This window comes from Pungitius pungitius, chromosome 5 (genome assembly GCF_949316345.1).
Source record: "Pungitius pungitius chromosome 5, fPunPun2.1, whole genome shotgun sequence".
Classification (NCBI taxonomy): domain Eukaryota; kingdom Metazoa; phylum Chordata; class Actinopteri; order Perciformes; family Gasterosteidae; genus Pungitius; species Pungitius pungitius.
This window is the reverse complement of record NC_084904.1, coordinates 13316929-13343431: the sequence shown is the minus strand read 5'-3', so window position 1 is coordinate 13343431 and position 26503 is coordinate 13316929. Positions and strand designations below refer to the sequence as shown.

General features: G+C 42.5%; 1 protein-coding gene across 2 annotated transcripts; it reads left to right on the top strand.

The window, feature by feature from the left end:
* Positions 1 to 1179: 1179 nt before the first annotated feature.
* si:dkey-40c11.2 (drebrin-like protein A) lies at positions 1180 to 25592 on the top strand. Of its 2 annotated transcripts, none has more exons than XM_037483265.2 (16): positions 1180 to 1636; positions 15454 to 15509; positions 15692 to 15804; positions 16323 to 16397; positions 19246 to 19389; positions 19645 to 19722; positions 19862 to 20013; positions 20822 to 20876; positions 21701 to 21775; positions 21946 to 22054; positions 22203 to 22742; positions 23024 to 23407; positions 23581 to 23658; positions 23804 to 23937; positions 24202 to 24253; positions 24369 to 25592. In XM_037483265.2, the coding sequence occupies exons 1-16, from the start codon at positions 1545 to 1547 to the stop codon at positions 24503 to 24505; spliced, it is 2274 nt and encodes a 757-aa protein (XP_037339162.2). In that variant the 5' UTR covers positions 1180 to 1544; the 3' UTR covers positions 24506 to 25592. The 2 variants fall into 2 exon arrangements, with proteins under 2 accessions (XP_037339162.2, XP_037339161.2); XM_037483264.2 differs by having other exon boundaries at positions 23581 to 23673; positions 24369 to 25590.
* The last annotated feature ends 911 nt before the right edge of the window (positions 25593 to 26503 follow it).

The following is a 26503-nucleotide window of genomic DNA, read 5'->3' as shown; positions in this document are numbered from 1 at the left end:
AGTGTCGATACATTAATAATTTCCCTGACTGGTTTCCCAGGAAAGAAGCTACGATCCTAACATTGTAAAATCGTCCCAAGAAAAATTACAAAGATGTAAATAGTAACTTAGAAGGAAGTGATTATTTTCCCAAGTAACTGCGTTGGGGGACAATAGTCAATTCAATACTCACTACAGTGTTATTATGGGCCACTGTGAGGGTTTGCAGACCAAATCTTACCAATGAAAAGAATGGCATGATGGAGTATGTTAGGAAAATCATATATTACTGGGTAAAATTCAGAGTGTGAAAATAAAATCCCATATGACTAATCCCTTGCATCTGTGCTGGATTATCTGAGGACTGCTGCTAAAGAAATTACAGAGTTTAGAAACATTCCCATAATTCAAGATCCTAAACCCACATGCCACTGACCCACAGTCACATACCACTGCACGAGTGTTTATGTGTGTGTGTGTGTTTGCATGTCTGCAGGGAGTTAGTCTAGAGTTCAGAGCTTGTGTGTGCGTGTGCATGTGTGAGCCTATTCACAAGTGTCTATGTATGATTCTGTAGCCACTTGGGCATCCATTGAACAGACCCCTTGCCGCTGTTAAACACCGAAACCTGCTGCAGACTCAGTTCCCATGAAATTGGTCCTTTCTTTAGCTCATTCACAGATGGACTGCACTGTAAATGGCTTCTCTGGAGTCTGCCACAGGCCAGTGGGAGACAATTTAAAGACCAAAAGAGACAAAGAGAGACTGACAGATCCAAAGCTGCCGCACTGCCCCCTGTAGCCACTCGAACCAACATCAACAGTTCCTCTTCTGAATTATGTGTTCAAACAAAGTGATCTCAATTATTAAAAAAAAAACAATAATTTGAAAATAAATCTATGGGATTATCCTGGACAACGTTGCACATCAGCTACCATTGATTTGCAGTTCGTTCTGAGTAAATGATGGCGATGAGGTGCAAAAGCCCCACAGCTCTGCCTTTGCTTTTAAAACAAAGTGAATGTCTCAACCATGAGTAATCTAATGGCAAGCGCTTGGGCCTTCTCGAAGAGTCACCAAGGCGAACTTCGCGATGAGGGCGACGCACGGGGACGGCTGTGATAGCCGTACGCGCACGTTGCTGAGTCAACCTCCTCCAAGGGGACCCAATAAGTCGTTGCGCTCTCCACTCTCTCTACGGGAGGTGGGGCTTTGTAGTGAACACGCATTCTACACCCTGCTGCACAAAGACCAGTTTGCAGTCGCAGTCTCTCTATCCCTCTCTCTCTCTCTCTCCACGCTGTGAGCGCGTAACGCCCGCACGGACCGCTCCAATTTTGGGAACCGAACTCCGCATCGCATTAAAAAGAAAAAGAAAAAAGAAAAACCCTGCATTCTTTTACCGCTGCGTCCTCGGCCCCGAACGACCCCTCGGTGTTTCGCTGCGGCTGTTTTTTTTTTTTTTTTTTTTCAGCAGCAGCAGCAGCAGATACTTCGAACCCGATACCAGGTCGGGAAAAGTGAAGAAAGAAGCTGCGGGAGTGGTCTGGAAAACTTTTGCCATCATGAGCTCGCAGACGGTGAACCTTGATACCTACAGCCTGTCTTTGCTCACCGCGAAAGAGGACATCCTCAACCTCCGGTCCTCCACCAACTGGTAACACGCAAACTGCATCCGCTCTTGTTTAGAATCTGTATGATGAAATGCCAATTTCTTGCAATTCTGCGACGTTGCGACACGAAATGACGGAGACGCGTGCAATCGTCAACTTTACTGAAAAGCCCATGTCATGTTATAGTTTAACTTTGTGAGCCGGTCACTGTTGCATAAAGCGGTTGGATGTCAACGAATCCAATGAGAGATGCGGAGATGTCCCGCACGGGGACAGTACGCCACCTGGACTACCTTTACTTTAAAGTATAGGCTACAGTGGTGACACGTGCACTCCAATTTAGTGTAGCGTCACATGCTGTGTGTGTATCGACTGTGCCCGTACACGCTGGGGAGCCGCTGCGCGGTGTGGATTACCGTCCATTACGCACGCCAGGCGGCTGGTGTGGCTCCCAGGCGGTGCTGGCCTCACCCGGGCCTGGCTCTCTGTGACTTCATTCTTTGTGCCGAGGATCATGTAACTGTCCCAGGCCTATTAGGGAGAGGCCCTTCAATTTGACTCACATGAATAATAATGATGATGAGAATTTAGAGAATTTAGTTGCATGTTAGTATAGTTTAGTTGGGCCAAACTATTAGATATTAATAAGCATAAATATTTTTCCAGTGCAAGCAGACCCATTTGTTTTTTGTTTTTAGCGATCTTATAGTGTAAGTGTATAGGGTTTAAGGGAGAGTGTGGACTAGATGATTCATGTAAGTTTAACAAGTTCATGAGAAGTTTAAATAATGAAATAATTGTGCTCTGGTGCATGTGGAACAATGCCATGCTGACACTTCTTTTCTTACAGGGTTGGGCTGGTGTGTAACTATGGGGAAATATCCATCGTTTCCAAACAATACCTTTCTCCTTGTCTTCTACTGTGTGTGTGTGTGTGTGTATTTGTGAATGTGTGTCATCCCCAGCTACGGACATATTGTCACTATACTTGAGGGAGCACAGGGAGAACTAGATATGAGCCTGCTCTTTCCACACTTGCTTTCATTAAGAGAAGAATATAGGGCAAAGCCCAAGCCCACACATACGTGTGCTCATGTGGAAGTAGAGGACTGGATCTGTCCATCCTTCTTTCATCTTCCTCTGCCTCACATGTCTCACTGCCCACATTGGTCCTACCTTCCAGGCTTTTTCAATGAAGCCACATAGACATGAGGAAATGGTATTCAACACCATGAGTAAACCTTGACTTGCTGAAATCTTCATGAATGGGGTGCAAATAAGTTCCCCATCTAAGCGGAATTCAGTTTCCATTCTTCCTTTTCGTTTGGAAAATCACTAAAAGTTTCCGTGTTGAGTATCGGAGGTTCGTCCCATAGCAACACCTCACAGTCCTTACTTCACTGCTGCTCGGTGGAGAGCGTTTGCCTAAATGTTCAACAGATCCTGTCTGTCAAACAATCCAACGTATCCTCACAATGCAGGATGAGACCAGCCTGGACAGTCACACAAACACACACACACACACACACACACACACACACACACACACACACACACACACACACACGTTAGGTTGAGCTGGAATAATACAAATAAAAAAGGAAAAAAGGAAAGAGAGATAAATTCTCCAGCAATCACTAAGACCGATCTTTGCTGTGACTGAATAGAGATGTGCAAGGGGGAAATTCGCTGTCCAGCCAACACAACAGACATCCATGGACTTTGTTGAGTTTGTGAATATATTTGTCCATGGATGTGTACAAGCATCCTGCAGACACTATTGCAGTGAGTCTGGGGGTGTGTGTGTGTGTGGAAGTTTGCCATTGAGACGGGTAGGAGGCTTGTTTTGTTGAATGCTCCCGCCCGCACTATGTGGCTTTGAGGTCCCCATGTGTATTATCTAATGACCTTGTGTCCTGAATGGGAAACAGACCCTTTGTGGGTGAGGCTCTGAAGTAAAGAGAAGCAATTTCAATGCATCCTTCATTCAGACCTTTCTGCTCTACATAAAGCCTTGGAGGTCTCTCCCCAGTGTCCCGGGCCGATGAGGACAACAAAATGTCCCAATTGTAGGCTGGAAAGCCGTACTGTTTGTGTGTTTTTGTGCCTAGAAAGAAGCGAAACAGTGTTGATGCATGTTCCCAAGGACATGGTCTAATTCTCTGAACAGGAAATACTTCTTATTCTTAGCAGCCCAAATCATGATCTGGCAGACTCAGAGGTGTCTTTCTGGAAAGTACAAAATAGACTGAAGCATGACAAATAGGCAAGAGAAAATCTCTTTGAAAAATGTTTACAGCATTGTTTTCAGCAAACTGATCAGAAGGGAATTCTTGTTTAATCTATTCATCAGACTTGTGTGGTGTGGGTTGGGGCCAGCTGTTCGTATGCCCTGATGACTTTGAACACACCTTCTTATTCATAAACCTCCTTCATGCTGTCCACACTTGCTGTGTAAAGCTTTTCGCCATGTCCTTGCTCATGGATTATTACAGTCAGCAGGTAGTGACACATAAAGTAAATATCTGATTGCATTGTAGTAACAAAGTGACTCATTTTCGAGCCGGTTTTGCCAAAAGCAATTTATTCCAGGTAATTTTCTTTAAACGTATGAATGAAGTGAACTGTAGCCATAATTCAATATAAAAACCACATGTGAATATTGTGACATTACAGATTATAGTTTTGTATTGCTAGGAAAGTATATACTGTTATCAGCAACAACCACATCTCCTTGCCAGGCCTGTGATATCCTGAAAGAGGACTCTCTCGATGAACGGAGGAGTCTTTACTTCAGCGTCTGCTGCTTCTTGCCTGAATTTCAACGGGCTCATGCATGATTAAGTGAGACCTCAGGAGTTCCTGTGTCTTAAGTTACGCGCAACTTGGAAGACACCTGTGGTAATGGAGGGAGGCAAGGGGGGGGGGGGGGGGGGGGTTAAAACGCAGTGCTGGCATTGTGTGTGGATGCACGAGCATTAAGTACATCTGCTAGTGTAAAAGTGTGCGTGTGCTGACTCAGCAGCAAGTGAGTTACCCTTTGTGCAAAGGTAAACAACCATTGCCATCACACTGTTATCAAGAAGTTACTTCATGCTTGGACTTCCTTGCACAGGTTCTGCTTTTCATTCAGTTCCTTAATTATCCACCAACACCAACCTGTCAGAAGGAGACCGAATGACAAAAGCTGTTGACACACAAATGGTTGCGTGATCCTCGTCAAAGTTATCATACATTTCTATTTTGAAACAAATCCCTCTGTTCACCCCACTGTGAAATCCCACAGACGAAAAACAAACGGTCTGGTTGGCTTCCGCTGGCGGGTCCGGATACAGCTTCAAAGCGCTGCACATAGTGTTGTTATGAGGCTGAAGGATAGGAGGACGTGTTTTATTGATTTCTTGATATAAATAGCGTCAAACTTCATTGGAAGTTACAATGGACCAATGGCCAGGCCACTTCTTTCTCCTTCTCTCTGCCTTTGCTTCTTGTGCTTTGTGGTAGATGTTTGGGAGACACGTATTGGCTTCAGTTTCCACAGACGTTTTGATGCTAAAACCCAGCAAAAACGTCATTTTTGGTGTGTTTTGGTTGTGATATTTAATATCCCTAAAATCAGATACTGGGGCTTTCTTTAACACCACGGTCAGACCCGCACACCGTTGCAAAAGCTGGCATGACGGGAAATGTGCTCGACCAGAGGGGCTTTATTTGGTTGGAAATGAGGGCACTTGAGCACTAACCAGAGTCGTGCTTGTGCCATTCAAGTGCTCCTGACCTAATTCATAGCTGTCCCATTGCTTACCACCAACATAGTTCCCATCGCATGGTTTGCAATCTGGAAGCGGCACGCTCAGTTCACTCAGGTACCCGTGTGAGCGTGGGTGGCCTGTTAGAAGATGCCAATCATGGCTGTAATGGCTGTTGTATCTCTTTGGTGAATGTTCCCAACCGTAATCACTTAACAACTGCTTACCACCCATTTAAACATTGTTTAAGTTCATTTGGGGTCTAGGATGAAGCTGCAGGGGTAATGGTAGGTCTCAGTCATGATGAGACCTGACTGCACAAGCTTAATCTGTATGTGTGCATTGTGTATGTGTCCCTCTGAGCTCCTTAGTGTACAAACTGTCAGGTACAAAACCACAAATTGACACCTTGTTGATTGAAGTGTGACTTGTTATTGTCCCACAGAAGATGCCAAAGGCTGGTAATTCATGTTTCATGACTGTGGTTATTCTTCACGATATCAATTTTCTATTTTCTATTATAAACACAATAAAAAGGGCCGCTACCTTGAAGAAAATGTAATATCTAGCAGGTGTTTGTTTTTATTACAGTAAAAGATGTACATAAAGATTGCTGTGAACAATAACAAATAGTCTAAGTATTTTGTCTGTCTTCCTAACACATGACCTTTCTGTCAAATCCTCCTTTTGTTCATTCAGAAAAGTTGAATAGTTGACCTTAATCCAGATACCCTCTGCACATTGTTTCCGCTGGAGACATGTCCTTTATATGCCCACAGTGAGCTCAACAAATATGTCATTGTTTCCTTTTGCAAGATGAAGGCTGAAGTCTTTGCTTTGTGTTTGGGGAACCAGAGGAATCGTTCATGCAAATGCTATGAAAAAAGAAGCTGGTTTGCATATAGTTTGTAAAAAGCAGCCGTGCTGCTGCAACACAACTCATAGTTTGTATTGCAGTGATGAGAGTGACCTGCCTGTCTTAATGTTGTGTCCACGTGTGAATAGCAATGTGCCGAAGCAGGAGTCTCCCAATTGCTAAAATATATACTCAGGAAAGATCATCTATAGATGGATAACAGTTGTGTTGTCTTATGAATGAATATGTGATATCTAGAAAACGCTTTACTTCTTGTTGGCTGTATTCTAGCCAATCCTCGTAGGCATCTTTAGTCTGACTTACTGTTGTAAAAGGTAAACCATGTGCACGCCCAACTGTCTCGCCGTGTTCTCTGTTTCTGTGTCTGCTTTATTTTGCAAGCACGACTAAAATCGAACGGCTTTGACAGACAATAACGTAATTCTTATTTTGCTCTTGATTACAGTTGTGACACTTGCACTGACACTTTTAAACATATTTTCTGCAAGTGTGAATTGTCACGTGCAATAATATAAGAACACACAAGGACGACATTGAGCCACTTGAAAAACGACGCAGCGCTCCCTCATTCCCACAGCTTTCATGGCGCTGTGAGGCACCATCATCATCCACTCAAGTATTTTATCCCACTTCACCATGGTTGCAAAGGAGGACCAAGGTTGTTATCATGGCATTCTTATGGTTAACTATTAGCATCTTGCTAAGTCACACTGCTTGACTGCCCTTGACTGGGAACTCCACTTTACTTTTTCCTGTCTTGTTTGTTCACTTGCTGGTGGTGGACAGGTTGTGGGTGGCTGATGAGAGTCTGGGGGCTCGGTTGTCCCGGAAACCCTGGTGGGAAAACTAGATTGTTTGTTAAGAGAGACTGAATGAAGCGGGGGAGATGAGTGGAGAGGGATTGAAGAGGCTGGGAAAGGGGTGCAAATGAATGAGCGAGGACTCTTGGTTAGAATTACTGAGGGAATAACGAGACACAAGTGGGATGGCGCTGTCAGGAGGCAGCTTTGAAAGTGACAGACTAAAGCAAAAGGAAATATAAGTACAGGTGAAGAGGAATGATAGTTCTACATTTTATTTTTCTTGTGTATTTGTATGTATGCGGAGAACATAGTGGGAACCGCAGTCAAATTTCACATACAGATCCTGATTCTGAGGTGGATCAGAGCACTGACAGGGCGGCCGAGGAGACAGGCCAAATGAGGTCTCGGTCGCTATGTGATACTTGGGAGAGTTTAATTTGTTTCATGCAAGGAAATGGTTGACGATAAGATGCCATCATGTTTGGAATGAACTCAGAATAACTGTGATATAGAGGCCTGAGGCTTGTCCTGTGTGTGTGTGTGTATGTTTGTGTAAGCAGTATGGGACAGCATGAACAGGAAATGCCAGAGTGATCCCAATGGATCACAATTTTAGAGGTTTCAAAGTCACACATTCCTCTTCTCTCCTTACCACATCCCCTTTTATTCCCCTCTGTCCTTTCCTATCTCAGGTGTAGGGAATTATTTTTCATCCTCTCTCTGTAGCTCTCTGAAACAGACCATACACCACCCTATAATAGTTGTTAGAATTTACCCCATAGAGTCTCCGGTAATACGCCAATCTAGACACTTTTCCCAGTGACCACATGCTCTTCTGTCCCCCTGGAAACCTCATATACTCTATGGCCGTTTCCCATTGTGTGCCATTGTCAACTGCGCCCCATGTCAATCCACCCATTTATACCCATCTACATCCCCTGTTGCGTTTAATCGTTTTCCCCAGTGTGAACCATATCTTTGAGTGGCTTTTCACTGACCTGAATAGTACTCCCTCTCTCCATCTCCCACCATCGCTCTTCAGCACGCACCCTCATGACATTGAACTTCATTCAATCATTCATTCATCTGGTTCTGTTATGTTCATCTTGAAATTCATCCATTTTCCACCAAATTTTCCCATTGTCTTTTTTTAACAAATACAAAACATTTGTGACGGAAAATACATATTTTTATTTAACCTAAAAGTTATTTACTTAGTAATATAATGCTTAGGTTGACATTGACAAAGTTGAAATGATGTCAAAACTACATTAACTCTGCAGCTCAGTCTATAGTAAATTTACCATCAATCTGCTATACATATTTAGTGTTGTGTTGAGTCAGAGCTGAGTTGCACCTCAGAGTGTAAACCCACCAGCGCCCTCATTATCAGCTCTTACATATAGTATGTACCACACAACAGTGGTAGTCTGGACTCTTTCTTCTTGCTGAATTGATAAAGGTGCCACAGCGAGAAAGAAATCGTGATTTCTGTGAATCTCTTTAAAACCAGTGAGACCGAGCGGCTCCAGGCTTCAGCCATTCCAAGGTTTAATGGGTGGTGGCAAACTCCAGGTGTGGGAATATTTACTGCTTTCACATCCTGTGTCCCTTCGGACATGCACACCTACGCTGTTGATGATGGGGATTTATATGACACAGAGATAAATGCGGGGGCGAAGTAATGAGAACATGTGCAGCTGTTTTTGCTCTATGATTGGCTATTGTTATGTGCGCATGACCTGATGGCTGTAAGTCCAACAATGCCCCACAATGTCCCACAATGTCCACGCACCACCTCGCACTTCAACACCCTTTGACAGTGTTTACACCCGTTCTGCTCTATTCGTTGTGTTTTTGTTCCTGCACATTTTGAGTCAACATCTACCATCAGCAGCATGCTTTTGTCTGTCTCTCTTTGTCTGTTCCCCATTTCTTTCAATCTGCCTCAGCACAGGAGGCTGTTTTCTCTCACTGGTCCTTGGCGCTGATTGAATTACTTATTTGTTGAGTGTGTCAAATTCTAAACTTCCTTGGCTCTGTGTTACGCTGACATTTTCCTCCCTTCTCTCCTCCCGTCGGCAGCATTCCATTCAGTGCCTCCCACTGCGTCCTCCTACATCACCACCCCCCCCCCCCCCCCACTGCCGTATTGTATGCGCTCTGTTGTTCGACTCTCTGTCCATGCTTTTATTTATTTTAGATACATTTTCTCTCTTATTTCATTCACTGTCGCCTCTGTCATTTCTCCCACTATTTACCCTTCCATTCCATCCAGGCCAAACAGCTGCAGTCTGTAATATTCTCCACAGCACTCTGCCGGGTCCTCCACCCAGTCAAATACTATACTGATCAGTCAGTTACTCAGAGGGTGGATCGGAGGAAGTATTCTCTTATAGGGTCAAATAGGCATGCAGTGAATATTCTTCAGATGGATTTGAATGGACACTTTTTAAAGTAGAGACAAACAGGATTCAACAGCAGTATTGCCATTGATGCATCAATGCAAAATTAATTAAAAGCAAAGAAATGTTTTCATGTTAGTACAGGTTACTTTCAATGTAATCTTTAATACAAATTTATCATTTTAGAGTTTACTTTTTTCCATTTGGTACCAAAAACAAGACAATAAAAGACACAACACCATATAAAAAAGGAATTGTAATTGTGGACTAACATGAGGTCATTGTTACCACAGCGTGTCTCAACATCATGTAGTTCAGATGTCAACGTATTCAAAAGATTTTGAGCAAGAAGCTTCTTTGCCTTACCTTGTTTGCTTTGGAGTCCATCTCAGTGGGATAGGGGCATGTTAAGTATTGCAAAGTGTGTCAGTTGAAATGAAAGCAAAGGATATTACGCATCAAGCAAATATTGCCATATATTTGGCTTGTTCATTTGTCACTTTACTTCACGTCATTCAACCCATAGCTTCTTTGGTTTCTGTCCGCCTTGTGACTTTATCAGAACGTCAAAATAGTTTTCCAATACATTAAACAGCACATTTAATGTAAACTACATTTCATTGTTGGACTAATAACCAAGACAAATTGTATGTGGCAAGCAGAAGACACTAATATAATTTCAATCAGGAGAGACTTGTTTAATAGTAATACAATAATTTATTACACAAGCATAAAATATGAATTGTGCAAAGTCTTTGGCGATTGGACTCCCTCATGACGTACTATCCCCGAAGGCAGGGATAGTGAGGTCCAATAAGCCCAATCCCCCTGGAGTCCAGACACTGGTGGAGGTGGTGTAAGGAATAGCAGCAACCTGATGACGAACCAGGAACAATGCTGATGCCAACTGGAGGTGACTGGGGTGGAGGAGGGTCGCTTCAGCTACATGCTGAAATGACAGCTGACGCCAACAGAGAGGAGAACACTTTTTAAAGATTGACAACGACAACGTGATTGGTTTAAGGAAACAGTGTGTAGAATCCGAGTGGTTACTCAAATGTGCACGCCCCCAATCAGCTGATAGAGCAATTACAAAGGAGGCAAACAGAGTCAGACCGGTTGTCTTCCTGACTGAATTTGCGCTTAAGCTACATATAATTTTTATATTATATTGTGGGGTAAATGTGCAGGGCTTAAATCCCCTTTCTGCTCAGCAGCTTGTATTAAGGGGCCCTCTTGCTTGGTCTGTGGGGATTACAGTTGTTAGAGCCCCCTCACTGCAGGGCACCTGACTGAATCCTCTGTAGCAAGCCATGAGTGTATGAACCAAGATTATACCCCTTTGTGTTCTTTTGCTATTTCTTTGCAAATGTCCTCTCTCCTTACCCTCATCTTCAAAAAACTTTATCACATAATATTTTTCTCTTTTGCAGTTTCTCTGCAGATGCTCCCTTTCTCCGAGCAAGATATTTAATAAGGACTGAGGGGTTCATATGAGCACCAACCCTCTAATCTAAATCATTTTGATATTAATGCTTTATCACAAAACTTAACTTAATTAACTTAATTAATGGCCAAAGGTCACTGTGGAAATGGGCCTTGTGTTCATGCCGTGCAACGTTATTCAGTCACAGGGATGCATCACCACAGCAAATGCTGTGCCATTCTCTCCTTTTATTATCCTCCACTTACATTCTCATTCCGTCACTTCCTCTCTCTTACTCACATTTCTCACCCTCAACCCGTAAACCTCCACATGTCTCCCTTGTGCAGACGGACTGAAGAATCTGTGGTCGTCCCATTGACACTCTGTGAGCAACATGCCGGACAAGGGGGGGGAAGGACTTTTTCAGTCCAGTCTGGCTTTTTTTGCCCATGTTTGGCGAGAGGAAATGAACGCTGTGGGGACGTCTCCAAGCTCCCCACTCCAAGACAGCCAGAGAGGTAGACGGAGCGACTAAAAATAGCACTCAGCCCAGGTCAGCTTTGAGCCAAGAGTAAGAAGTTGGGGGGGAGAAAAAACACATGATGTCAAATGAAATGAACACAAGGAAGCTTGTGGAAAGGTAGGCGTAGAGAAAATGTGAAAGACGTTAAAGCATGAAATGAGCATTGAAGAGGTTGCATCGTGAAAAGCGCAGGTCAAGTGCCTTGCATGAGAGTTGATGGGGCCACCGGGGGAATTTGCGTGCAATATGTGAGTGAGCAATGCACACAGGAACAAAATATGAACCTGATGCAGAGCTTTATCTGGGCGGTAAATTCTGGTGGAAGCCCCCAGTCTCTCATCCATTTTGTCATATCTCTCTCTTCGTGTGCAATTTATCATATCGCTACAGCGTGCATAACCACAAATCTCTCACATCTGCCCCGCTGGCAAAGATGGAATGAATAAATGACCTACGAGCCCACAAGATATTCCTTTCAGTGAGACAAAGGGTAGTTGAGGGAGAAAAGATGAGGATGAGATATGGCTCTGGTTTGTGAAAGAGGTACGTTGTGCTCCAGGATTTAAAGTAGGAGGGGAAGAAATATGTGTTGTAGGAGACAGGATTCAGAATAATGAATTTAGAGTAGCAACGATGATGTTGAGATATCAACACAATTTACGGAGCGAGGCGATGGCGAAGTGAACGCGCTTCATGAGAAATGGATTGGTTGGCTGCGGGACTGGCGCTGCATCGGCGTGGATCGGTTAGTTTTGCTTTGTCTTGTTGTTTAACAATGAACAAGTCAAATGACATGCATCAAAACAAATTTAGATGAGAGTAAAAAGGGATGAAAACCCCTCAAAAGTTCTCTTCAGAAATGACAATTCAAGCAAAGTATGTACATTATGTTCTAGTATTTCCTGCATAATTCCACACTGTGATGGTTCATATTGGAGCCCGGGGAAGTGGAATGCCGAGATAAGTGAAAACAAGGCCTTCTCTAACGCGGCTCACCATCTGGTTCTGTTATGTTCATCTTGAAATGGTAGAGCGTTGCATGTTTGGAGGTATTACACGGCCTCCAAAGCAAACAATCCCTATTGTTACTGGCTCCGACATGTTTTGTGTGTGTGTGCCTTTGTCTCTGTATACTCAGAGATGAATGATCGTTTATTTGTTTTATAGCTGCACTTAGCAGCTTGCCGTAGTAATGATGGACAGATTGTTCTCCTCATTGTTAGTTACTTTTAAAAAGATGATGCTGTTTAATATTAGGCCATATTTGATCGCCTAAAAACCTCCCCTTTTCATGCCCCTCACGCCCTGAATGATGGCCTCTTTCCCTACATTTTCGGTCTCTTCTCCACCCTCCATTCCTCCCTCCCTCCTTCTCAGAGCTGAGGTCATGGCTGGCTCAGTTTGGTTGTGGGCTGGAGTATCGACATAGGAGAGTCTGTTTTTCTCATCAGTCAGAATGGCTCTCATGAAACCTGCACATGTGAAGGAATGGGGGTCTATCTGCACTTTTAGTTGTGAAAGATTTTGAATACATCTGCCACTACATTACAGTAACAACAGCTAATCAAGTTGCAGACAAAAAAAGAGAGAAACAGAAGGCTTACTTGGGTGCCAATGGGTAAGCTATTTAAGTTTGATCGTAAAACTTTTTTGGTTTCATTGTCTTGCTCAGGGACACTTTAGCAGGGTATACACTTGCAATTCGAATTTTAACCTTAACTATCTGTGTAGTGAGTATAGAGGGAGAACAGTCACTCTCTACTGACTACACCACACTGCTGGCATATTGAGATTCACAATCATTGGTTTACCACAGGGTTTGACCTTATGCTCAGTAAATGGCACAGAAGTAGAAGCACAGTTTTAAAAACATGCCATATCTGCAACAGTGAACTATTGGAGGCCTCATTTAATGTAATATCAGCAGAAAGGAAACATTGGGTTGTATAAATAAGGTAAGCAGGGCTGATTGAAATCTCAACCACATAATTGTTTGATAAAACATTCGGATGAGAGAACAGTCCGGAACATGGATATTTAGTTATTCCCTTGAATACGTGCTGGTGTTTCCTTCCGTCGGGGGACCAAATCTGAGATTTGTGGTTCTTCCAAAATGCTAAATGTTATCAGGTCCAATTACTGATATTGTTTTGGTTGTAAAGTAAAGTCTTGAGGAGAATAATAGTGGGTCAAAATAGACCTTTGCCAAATTCCATGCAAGTGAAAGCTCTGACAGGACAAAGAGTCTTCCACGGCACAGTGTATCCTCATGTGCAAGCCTGTTCCCTGTGGGTAGAGAATTTGCTCATGCAATTACGACTCCCTCAGAGGCCCAGTGATCTTTGACCTTGAACTGCTTGTGAATGGTGACCTTTGGAAATGTTTAGAAATGTCTTGAGGACCAAGGATCAGTAAATGTGGATTGGTGTCTTAAGTGATGCTGGTAAGACAAATGCCGGAGTGAAGTGTGTGTTGTTTCTTTAAATATTGTGGCTAGACTAATCCCTGCAGAGATATGTGAAAGAAAAAAAACAGGTGATCCAAAGCTCACAGAAAGCCCTGGAGAATATTTCTGTTATTTTTTACCCATGTCTTGCTAGATGACATGATATATTTTCATTAAATACCAGTCACTATTATTTGCACAATGAACAAAATGCAAGAGGAGTTTCAGCTTGCCTCCTCACACATGCAGGGCAAGTAGGCAGCTTGCTCCTAAAGGCAGACAATGTGGTTATTGTGTCCTCAGGACACTTACATACCGATTGACATTTTTTTAACCTTTTTTCTTTGGAAGAAATAACAGTGATTTCGAGATGCTAAACGATTTAATTTCCAAGTTGTCCGCCTTCATATAGCTGCTGTTTCTTTCACTTTAGATTGATTTTGTATCAAAAGCCAAATATTTATATTTTCTCTTTTTTGCTCCCTCCTCCTCTTTGTTTTACTCTCAGTCTTATTTACTCCTTCCCCCCCCCCCCCCCCCCGACAAACACCCACAAACATTAAACATTTAACTTTGGCCAATTGTAACAGCTGCTCATGGCCAGACACTCTCGTCACCCAGCTCCAGATGTTTACTGACACACGCCCAGGAGCCCTGCAGAGAGAATCGTACAAAGGAACAGTGTCGGACGCACGGATACACCACCACAGTCCTATAAAGCTGGGACAATCCATCTCTCTGCAGGCCACCTCGTAAAGCCTTTCACACACACACTCAAACACACACACACACACACATTTACCCCCAGTGGAGCTTCAAACACACACATGAATCAGAACCTTTTTAGTATCATGTCCTGTCAAAATAACACATGGGTATCAATTTGGACTTTGAACTATTTGTTTGTGTAGCAAGTACCAATGTACCTCGTGGTTTGCTTCTTCTTTGGTTGATTCTGAAGTCACACATTTTTGTCTCGGAGATTCAGCAACAAAGCCAACATCTCAAAACAAACACTCAGTTTAGTTTGTACTCGCCTGGTTTGTTCAGTGGTGGAATCGCATCCCACTGGTATCATGGGAACGCGTTCTGAGTTGTTGAGTTGCCACAGTGACCTGCAGGCCGATTGACAGAAGGGTGCGGAGGGACAGGTTTTCACCTGCAAGATCTAAAAGAAACCCCGTAGGGATCCATCTCTGAGGTAAACACTATGAGGGAAGGTTATTCTGTTGCCTAGTGCCTTCCTGTTTTACACGTGCACTGGAAAGGCCTCTGGGAGACCAAAAAAGTGAAGAGAAGAGAAGAAGAGAATGGCATCGTTGGCCCTTTGTATAAATGCTTTGCACTATTGGGATGCTTGTTATGGTTTGCACATAGAATGTGTAGTAACACATCTGGCTAGGCATGTGAGTGTGCCTTTGTGTGTCCCCTGTGCACTGCGAAAGACTAAACACATGGCATACTCAGCTGTCCACACGCTCATTCTGGATGTGAATGTTTTGAATGAGCCTTTTAGGGAAACAGAAATCAAACCTACACTTGTTTTATCACTGAAAATCCTGTGTTGGTCATGTGTCTCTGTTACCCACATTTCTCAGTAGCTGACCTGTGTGCCTGTCTCTATGTCCACAGGGCAATATTCACGTATGAGGGAATCACCAACAAGCTCAAACTTGCTGACTCAGGAGGTAAGACAGACTGTTGCAGGTTTCATAGAAATGTAAAGTTAGCCAAAACACCATGGAGCTTATCAAATTCTTCAAACTTTTATCAAATATTGAAACGTGTAGCCTTTCTGTTATCTCTCCATCACTCTTGTTTGTTACTTTGTTCCTTCAACTTGTACTTAGATCTGTCTCCTCTCTTACAGCGGGTGGTGTGGCAGAGTTGGCAGGGAAGTTTCACATCTCCAAGGCTCAGTACGGACTGTGCAAAGTGGAAAGTGTGGAGACAGGTCGCGCTCGGATTGCTATGATCATCTGGGTGAGTGGCAGACAGGATCATGATCACGTTAAGGAATCACACATGCAAGCACGAGCTACAAGATCACACATAAGCATTGCGCATACATTTTGAAATAGCAGGTATGCAAAGAAGCGCTCCAAGATATGCACTTTCTTTAGATACAGCAGCGTTAGCGGTTTCACGAAACTGCCTTTGATTGGCCGTAAATCCACCTTTTCACTAAGAATATCTGGTCATGAATTATTCCAAGACAAAGATGCTGAAAGAAGGTCTATAATGCTGCTGGCCTTCTGTTGTGGTGAAGTGATGTTAAAGTTAATTCACATGTATTGTTATAACCACAGGTCTATAAATAAGAGGGTAAACTGTAAATCGTTCCCTTGGAATGACTTACTATTTTCTATTGAGTTATCTATTCAAATGGTGAAACACGTCAATTCTATTGTTCCTAACCTTGCTTACCTTCTCTTTTTTTAGTCCTCTTTGAGAGAGGTATGGCATGAATGTAAGTGTCTACATCCTGTGTTTGTCTGCAGGTCGGTCAAAATGTGGAAGACTTCCGAAGGACAGAATGTGCCAGCCACATTCCAGCCATCAGAAGCTTTTTCAAGGTGCAGTATCTGCCAATGAGCTTTACAAATGTCTGTTTGTTTGGCGTCCCAATTACACTGTGCATTAAAGACGACATACTTCCAGCTGTGACAGTTTTACCATTGAGGACGGGGCGGAAACAGGCATTCGGTCTCTTTACTTGTCAAATCTCTGCTGTAGTGAAAACGTTCTGTGATCAGTTATTATGCACAGAAATGATTTGCTCACAGCAGTTTGCTTTGTATTGTCTTGAGAGTTTCCTGTCCTCAGTCCACTTCCTGTTGTGTTGCAGTTTTAGTCATGACTTTGGCTATGCAGTCGCTCTCTCCATTTCAGCTATAGAGGCAGCTGAGTTTGGGCTCTATTGTCTGTGATGAAACACAAACTCAGGTAATAGGAGAGACAGGAAGTAGCGGGAATGAAGAGGAGGGCACTGCTGTGCTTTCATGATTCAGGTATGGAGTCAGATGGAGGGTACAATCTGCAGCTTACATTATGATTCATGCTGACTACAGATCTCTCCATCCGTATCGCTCAAACTGTTTATTTTGGGTTTCGGTCTAACTAGGCGCCCTAGGTTTACTAGTTTCCATATAAAGGCATCACCCAGTCAACTGAGGAAGCATGTGTGGAATGTTTGTTGTTTTTTGTCTTCTTTTTTTTTACACAGTGTGGGATTTTTTGAGCCACTATCTGCAAGCTTTGCGCTTTCTGAGTGTTCTCTGGACATATTGTCATGGGATTTTATCTGTATTGAAATGACCACATGGTCAATATGGCATAGAGTGAAAGGAATTGTCTCTCCGACTGACACTTGTGGGAGAATTGTGACCCCTAACCTCAGCAAAGTCATGAACTCACACACTCACACACACACACTCTCACACACACACACACACGCGCATAATACATTAACAGCCAGACCAACAACGCAATCAACTTGCGGTCACTACTGTCACTGCTCACTGTCTCTGTGAGCATGAAAGAATGTCATTTTCCTTTAAACAGAAGTTCAGCCTTTGGTTTATTCTTTATAGCTTCTTCAGACTACATGTATAAGCTTGCATAACGGACATCTTAGCCAGGCATATTACTGAAATGGTATTTTCAGAACTAGCTATTTTTTCTTCTGGTCAGTGCAGCAGACGTGACTTGACTTGTTTTTGTCCATGCTCTATTAAATTCACAAGATTATTCACTGTTCACATTGTTAATGAGTTACCTCATATGCTGGCTATGAGCATTGTAAACATCGTGGGAAGCGTTTTTAAAAAGTACAGCATACCTTTGTCTGTGAAATAATCGGAGGGTTGGAGTGAGATAAATGCTTTAAAATGATTACTCAAACCGGTTTGTTTTACAGTTTCTATCCTGATCTAGAAAGACTTTAAAGGCCACATGGCAAAAATTACAAGAAGCGACACCATATAGAAATTCATGCCAACTGACACAAGTGTTTTGTGTTTGTGGAGATCTAACAAATATATTGTTGGCTCAAGCATCTTGAGTCACAGGCTATATATATATGGATTCTTTGTCCTGTCACCATAATGTTGATCAATTATTGGTTGATCAATCAATGGGCCTATCCTGATGTGAGGCAAATATGTTGTTGTTTTTTTTATGGATTTTTACATTGAACTCACTAACTTTCAAAATATCACACACAATAAACACCTCAGGCTCTTATTCCTCCTAGAGAGGTGATATTCTTATACCCTTAGCTGCTATTCATCGCCATGGTCAATGTCACTAATCCTAAGAAGATAGTTGGTTTGCATGCCACATCCCGCTTGGATGACATACTAAGATTCCCCCTGAACATATCTAGAGCATTGATAGGGATCATTTTGACACATTTAGCCTTAATTAGGTAGTTCACTATACAAGCAGTTCTTTGAGCTTGAATAGAAAGAGTTAAATGTTAATGTTAGCAGATTGGCGCTTGTGAGGTCATTACATTTACAGCAAAACACATGTTAAGGGGTTGACATATGGTGAAACAGCTGTATGAGAATAGTAAGGGGAAGGAAAGAGAGAAGAGGAAGGCGTTATTTATTCTAGCACTTCTTATTTACATCTTAAAAAAAGATAGTGAAAGAGTAACTTAGCAAATGCTGCTGAGAGCCGTATAGCGTTAGAAAAAAGGTATAACTAGATTTGCATACGGTACGTGACGATACCAGGATACTGGTGATAGTGGTGGGAGTAGAGTAGTGTTTTGCTACTTTAGGTTCTGTCTGTTTCTGTGATTTCTCCACCATCTCTGTGGGCTTTGCAGTGACATTCAGAGTGATATGGTTCATTCCCTGTACTGACATGTATGATAGGGCACAGTGAACGCTCTGTTCAGCGTCAGCGTCATCCTTCTGATAAAGTTCTGGTTTCCGGTTGGAGACTGACAAAACTGGCCCTCCATCAACAACAAGCCTGGTCTTACTCTCCATTGAAATTATTCTGAGGTCCTGGCAACATGCATGATTTCATGTCTCATGTTCGTGTTCTTATCTTATCTAACCCTTGAGCTAGACTTCCAAATATTGTGTAACTGTTGCATGTTGAGTGAGAGCCTCTTTATTTTTCTCCCTTTTTTGCAAAAACAAATGCTTACACACACACACCTTTTTTCACACTCCCTATCATATGCCCTATTCAATTTCCCCTCATCTTTCCCTCAGCCACCAATAAGCATCCCAAGCAAAGCCTTGCTGTCCTCACACCAAGGCCAAGTAGGATTCTTGGCTCTGTCACAATCCTTATATCTCAAGCAGCAGGGTCTACGTTTTGTATTGTTCATTTGAGTGTGTGGCTTCAATACTCTTGCTCCACTTGCTGTCTCTTTTTCATTCCCTGCCCTCCATGTTTCAGGAAGCAAACGCGTTCATTACTGCGGAGAAAGTGGAGGATGTGACGGAGGAGAAGGTCAAAGTAGAGCTCAGCAAGGCCCAGGCCCAGGCTCCCGCACAGTTGGTGAGAAAGAGCTCCAGGTGTGCAGACAAGGAGGAATTAGTGGTGAGTCTACTGCAATACCTCATCGACCCATCAGATGGAGACATAGACTTACAAATACTATTTGTGACACAATTTAAGGAAGAACCGTCCACTCCCCCTTGTTATTCTAGTATTCTTATGAACACAAGGAAATCAAATTGAAAAGATTGTAATTACAGTCATTGACAATAATGCAGTAAAATGAAGTGGCACCCCTTCCTCTACTATTGAATAAAATACAACTTTTCCTTCACTATTCCTTTGCTTATCTCATAGGGTACTAACTACAGAAAAACAAATGCTGCAATGGAGATGAGACGAATTAATAGAGACTCCTTCTGGGCCCGTGCAGAGGTATGGCTAATAACCTTATTTGACCGAAATTCATTGGCTAAACAATAGCTCAGACGGATGTTTACTGTAATTCACGTTTGGTATTGAAGTTAAATATAAGTATAAGACCGTCCCAATTGTTCCTCGTTGTTTGCGTCAGCGTGAAGAGGAAGAGAGGAAAGAAGAAGAGAAGAGGCGCGCCTCAGAGGAGAGACGTCGCCTCGAAAGAGAAAGAGTTTCAAAGGAGCGGAGGGATGCAGAAGAGAGGGACCGGAAGATGAATGAGAAGCTAGAAATGATTGAGGAGCAGCGGTAGGAACAATGTCTTTTCCCATAGTGCCCTCCAGCGGCAGTATTTTGTAAAGATTTGAAGAGCAAATCCACCGAGCCAAAGTATAAATGCTGCACTTGTTTTAAGTGGAAATTGAAATGTAAGATCTGACACCTTTATTATGTGCACACAAAAGGTTTATTCAATAAAAGGATTTGCACAAATCGGTTGGAATCCGTGCGGGCGAAGACATGCACCTTTGCCAAGATAATCCATCAGGATGTGCCATATCGAGATGCTGATTGACCTGCATCATTATTGCACAGGTGTGCCTCGGGCTGGTCACGATAAAAGACCAATATTTATTAGGATTTCACATAACTGGGGCTACTGAAATGCATCAGTTATCAGTCAGCATCTGCTGTCACCAACAATAGCCTCGTGCAGTGTGACACACCTCCTTCTCGTCAGTGTGGTGTTGTTGCTTGAGGAGTCCACTCCTCTTCGATGGCTGAGTGAAGTAGGTGGCTCACAGCAACAGCTCTGTTGGCAGTCATCATGCCAATGGCAGACTGCATTAAAACTGTGTTTTGTGATAGAACTGCATTTTAGGGGGACCTTTTATGGTGGCTGCATGTGTAATAATCAATCTGTTTAATCAGCTTCTTGAAATGTCACACCTGTCAAGTGGATGGATTATCTTGGCACAGGAGAAGAGCTTGCTAACACTTATTTTAATAAATGGGTATAATAGTTTCAAATAAAATTATAATAAATATGGTGCATTTTGGATGAAGACTTTTGGAGACATGTTGGTAACATGATGTTATTGGTTTTCCTCCTAAACAGAAGAAAACAGGCAGAGCAAGAAGAAGAGCTCCTCAGAAAGGAAAAATCCAAATGGGTGAGTGAGCATACTATACAGATGTGGCACTGTTTATTTATTGTCAATAAGTACACTTATTTGATTCATGTAATGTAATCCAGATGAACTAATGGATTCCCTTGTCTGCCCCAATATCCACATGGACTAATTCCTTTACAGCTATGAACAAACACTGGACTGACTACACTTACAAGGGAATGTAGAATACGTACCACCTGCTGATCATTTGCTTTAACATGAGATAATTATGGGACTATACAGCGGATAAGAATGTTATCTAATATTTATAGTGAATATTCATGTTGTCATGTTAAACCTGATTCCATGTCACCTACTCTGTATGGTTGCTGAGCATATCAATCGCGTGAAATAGCAAGACGTGGCAACCTTCAAGGCATTTGATAATTATTTTAATGTATACTGAATTATGGTTTTCATATTTATGCTGTGCAACACTAAATATAAAATGAAAAAATAAATTAAATATCTTTCGTGGACTTGGGCTCACAGTTACCTTGAGTCTTCACTTACAGTTCAGACTGCCTACAATATATTACACTATATGCTTTATTTCTGTGAGAATGGAAAGGAAGGATGTTTAAACTTGTTTTTAGTTTAGTGAGGGTTTTGTAGAAGATAAGTGAAAACAAAAACACTACTCGCGAGGCATCGCTTTGTGTCAACAGTTACCGTATCATTAATGTCAAAACACTCGAGTGTCACTCGTCTCAACTGCTTTGTCGTCTACTTTTTCAAATAGTTTCCGAATGAAGAGATGAAAAACATAAAAATGTGAGAGTGAATATGTAAATACGATTGCTGCTGTGTTTCTGCTCTGACAGGAGCAGCAGCAGAGGGAGCATGTGGAAGCGATGAGGGCTCGTCTTAGCAGGAGTGAGTCCATAGAGAAAGCAGCAGTAAGTGAACCTTACACCCCTGAAGCAGAAACCCAAACAGCTGACCCCCTTTGGTATTGTTTGGGAACCACGCCTTTTGTCTAAGACCTGAATTGGCCACCCCTTTGTCATTTGTATGTGTCTTACTCTGTTTAGTCCCAAGCCTACTCTAATCATGACTCAACCCGCAGGAGGCAGCTGCGTTGGTGTCCCAGCGCTCCATGAACCCAAGAGAGTTCTTCAGGCAGCTGTCCTCATCGTCGTCACAAAGTCCCACCAGCCCTGGATCCTCCCGCTCTGGTATGTACACTGTAGATCAGAGGTGGAGCCGCATGACACCACGTGTTGCAAGGTCCACATGAGCCCATTGACAAAAGGGTCGGAACTGGATGAAGATCGTTCATTTTCCGGATAAACAATGTCCATTGTTTCACTTTCTGAACTCCAGGCAAACCCTTCAGACGATACCAGCGCAGCCTGACGGACACGGCCTTTATTTTCTCCAAAGCAGAAGAGAGCACGTCATCCTCCCCTTACAGCTCACCCCTGGCATCCCCCTTCTCCCGAGCTCCTCCCTCCTCCATCTACCGTGCCATGTCTCCTCCAACAAGTCCTGATTTTCGCCCTATCACTTCTCCTCAAAGTTCCAGAGCCGCCGTTTCACCGCCCGCATCTCCTCTCCGTCCTGCCCCTCCAGGCTCAGCAGTGCCCAGTGATCCACAGACCAACAAGCAAGATGAGGTGTTTGTTCAGGCCAAACCCCCCTCACCCACAGAACCTTCTGCCCCTCCCGCCCCCCCTAGTCTCTTGGCTTCGTTGTACCCCAGTTTAGCAAAAAACGACCCCTCTCAGTTGGATCCAGAAGCCCTACCAGCTTCACCCCCAAAGACCCCAACCCAGCCTCAGCCCTCCACCTTCTGCTTCCAGTCTGGAGGAGCACCACAAGCTCCAACAGCTCCTCTTCCAGAGAGGCCACAGCCAAATACAGGTAGGGAATAGAACTCAAACTATTACTTATGGATCTGATCATGCAATGGGATTAAGTTTGGGAGGGTCATGAATCAGTGGCTGGTTATATTTAAATGGAAGAGTTTAGAATATTTGTCCTAAAGTAAACCCCTCATACTTATAATCATGCCGAGTTTAACTGCATTTTTGGATTCTTCGTAGTTCCGTTTTTTCTATCAAAAGCGTCTGTGGGCTCTTTTGCAACATGTGAGCTTATCAAATTCTGTCATGTTTCTAATGATATCATTTTTCAATCAACAGACTCCAACAACGTCACCCTTGTTTACGCGGAGGAGGTCTATGACGATGGCTACAAAGTGAATGCCGTACTGGTGGAGGAAGATGAGGAAGAGGATGTGGAGGAGCATGAAGGAGATGAAGGAGAAGTTAAAATGCAACCAGAGCCTTGTGCTGTCACCGCAGAACCAGTCCAGAAAGAGGAAAATGAGCACGAGGAAGAGGAGCAAGAGGAAGAGGAAGATGGATTAAAACAGGAAACTGAGCATTCCCCACTGGAGGAGCCAGTGGAGGTGGTGCAAGAGGAAGAGGGGACAAAGGATGAAGAGAATGATCAATCAGAAGGCAGTCAAACTCCCTCTGAGCCCGCCGAGCTTTCAAAGAAAGAGGAAGAGTCGACAGTCACCGGTGGGCCTCTTGTTCTTGTATCCTGCTATTTGGACTTGATTAACATGTCTCATTGTTACACTGTCACACACAGTTTATTTTTGAATGATGTACTGAAGCTTTGCAGAAGTTAAAATGGCATTTGATAATACGCTGCTCTATGACAAAAGATTACAACCAAGTTATTATTTCAGATGCTGAACCAATTTGTCAAGAAATTCAGCATGAGACTGTCACCGCGTCAACCAACGGGATCACAAATGGAGAACCGAGTGAGAATGGCACCGGTTCGGCAACAAATCTATTTTAAACAATTTTTACCACGTTGAATTATTCAGCGACGAAACATAAATAAATGAATTCACTTTGCCTCTTGGACTTTGATTGATTCATTTCGCATTTCGGTCTCTTCCTCAGGACGATCCTTGAGTCCATCGGACACAGAACTCAGCTCGCCGGAGCTGGCTGTGTGCTACGATCTCCACGGCAACGAAGAGGAGGCCGACAACAATGAGGAAGAGGAACCAGTTATCTCAGAAAATGGACAAGAGGTAGTCCACAAACCATTGATCTATAAGCAGCTTTAAATACAAATTCTACTTGTTAAGTGTGTTGCACAAAGCTGGTTTGCCCCCCCCCCCCCAAAAAAATCTTTCTTTCTTTCTTTCTTTCTTTTTTTGAATTTAATGGACTTTGTTCAATATACAGAAATTGCCAGCGTTAATTTAATTTTAAGAAAGTCCATGAAATATTTTTCATGTTCATATATTTCATGATTACAGCCTTTCCCTGACTCCACTTTTCTCTCCACACAGGTTTTAGCAAAGCGACAAATTTGTGTCCGGGCTCTGTATGACTACCAAGCAGGTAAGCTGCCATTTAGACAATTATCACTCTCAAAGTGAACTCTAAGTGCCTCCACTTACAGTAATTGCACCGGAATCTAAGGGTTTTTCACCATGTTATCGCGTGGTTCCCACAGAGGACGAATCTGAGATCTCCTTTGAACCCGGTGACATCATTAAGGACGTGGAAACGGTGGACACAGCCTGGTGGAGGGGATGGAGCAAAGATGGCTGTCAGGGCTTGTTCCCTGCCAACTATGTGGAGACCATCTAGACGGGCAGAGACACAGACACTTACTCAGGGACACCATCTCACATTTGTGCATACTTTTTCATCGTTATCCTCCCACTGAAACTTTGTACTCCGTGTTATTTGGGAGGATGAAAAAAGTGTGACTCCCTGTTTTGTAGAAAGCATAAAGAAAAGTGTGATTCTCTATTTTGATGTTTTTTGAGCAAAACAAAATATTCTCACAAGTATGTAGAAATTACCCAGCCTCATTTTCTTGGATATAATAGCGGGCACCTTTCCTGGACCAAAATAACTTATTTCCTTTTGAGATACAGCAGGAATGTTGGCGGGAGGGATCAGATCTCGAATACAAAGGATCACAAACGTGCTTTTCTTGTGAAAAACACAAACAGATTTTTTTTTTTTTGTGTATTGTCGCCTTTTTGATCCGCACATATAACAAGCATTCCACTCTGCTCAGCGTTTGCTTTCCGTGCTGCACTGCTAAAAAATAATTTACTGCTTTTGACTGGCATATATAATCAAGATACCTGTATCAGACATCATCTTATAATCACCTCCATTTATCTGAGTTATTTTGTAGCATTGTTTTCTTACTGACAGTCTCACCGCACATTTTGATTACCTGAAGATGACGGAGCAGTAGAAAGAGGCACTTTTTTGACATCTGCATTTCTCACTCTTTAAGATGGATTAAAGTTTGTTCACATGGTGATGTCCTTCCATACATTTTGTGGTTACGTCTCATCTTAATTTTTTCCTAGATTTTAGGAAGTTATGATAAATTCAAATTTTCCTATATTTTTCCTATCTTCTGTTAAATCGTAATCTACATTGTATATAAGAATATATAAAACACCAAAAAATCTCCTTTTCTATACATATTTTTATGTTTTATGCTTGTTTGGTGGTTCTTTGTGTTTACTCCAAATGAACAAATATATTGCATATACAAACTCAAACCCCTTTAAAGTGTCCCTTCTTCGATATTTCACATGTACAGGATTTTACAACCAAACAAAAATAGTGATTTCAGAATATCACTTGAGGCATTTTATAAGTCATGTAGTGTAACTGTTGTACAAATTATACTATAAACACATCAAACATTATGTATTTACTACTTTCATGAGAAGAAATGAAAAAGCAATTGGATTTTAATACCACACCAGCAAAGAGTGAACAAGATATTTCTGTTGTCAAAACAAGGGCCAGCACGCTTGAGTTTTATTGGTAGTATGCAGTATTTTGGTAGCGAATATGTTCCTGGGTAAACTTGATTTTATTGTACATATTTCGAATTGTTATCATCTTACTGATTGTTAAAGCTTTGGGAAAAAAATTTAAAAATATATAAGTTATAAATTGTAGTGCTGCATTGGCACCTATAGAGGGAGACATTGCCTTTTATGATGTGTCAGTTATGACATTACTGTGAGAGAGCTCTCTAAAATGAACCAATTTCTCAGGACAAAAGGCAAAATATTCTGACAGGCAGAGAGCAGGCTCATTGTTGCACACTTTTTAGGAGCAAGATATCCAGACATTTCCAAAGCTAAAAATTGCTAATGCTGCCACACTTTAAACAGGATTTTCACAGAGGGTAATGATGATTGATTGAACATGACATTAATATTTCTTAACCTTTAATATGTTTGTGAGAGCTAGGCTACGCTCTTGTGGTGCCAGTTCAATAACAGTGTTTGCCACAGTTGCCTCTGTTCTGAAAAAAAGAGTTTGACATGTCTTGTCTCATCCCGCCTGAACTGATGCCTGTTGACAGACTGACTAAATTCATCCAGGAGACTATTCTGTCGAGGTTATCCCAGGAGGCTAATCATCAGTGATATGCATGAAAAGGTGATGAGCCTCTTATGAAATACTAATTGGGTTGCAAGGGGAAGGCTGTGCAAAGCTCAAATGAGCAAGATTGAGAGACAGAAAAATAGACTTCATTTAAGTTTTAAACGGGGAGAAGAAAAAAATAACAGTGATCGTGTAACGTGGTGTGATTTTGCA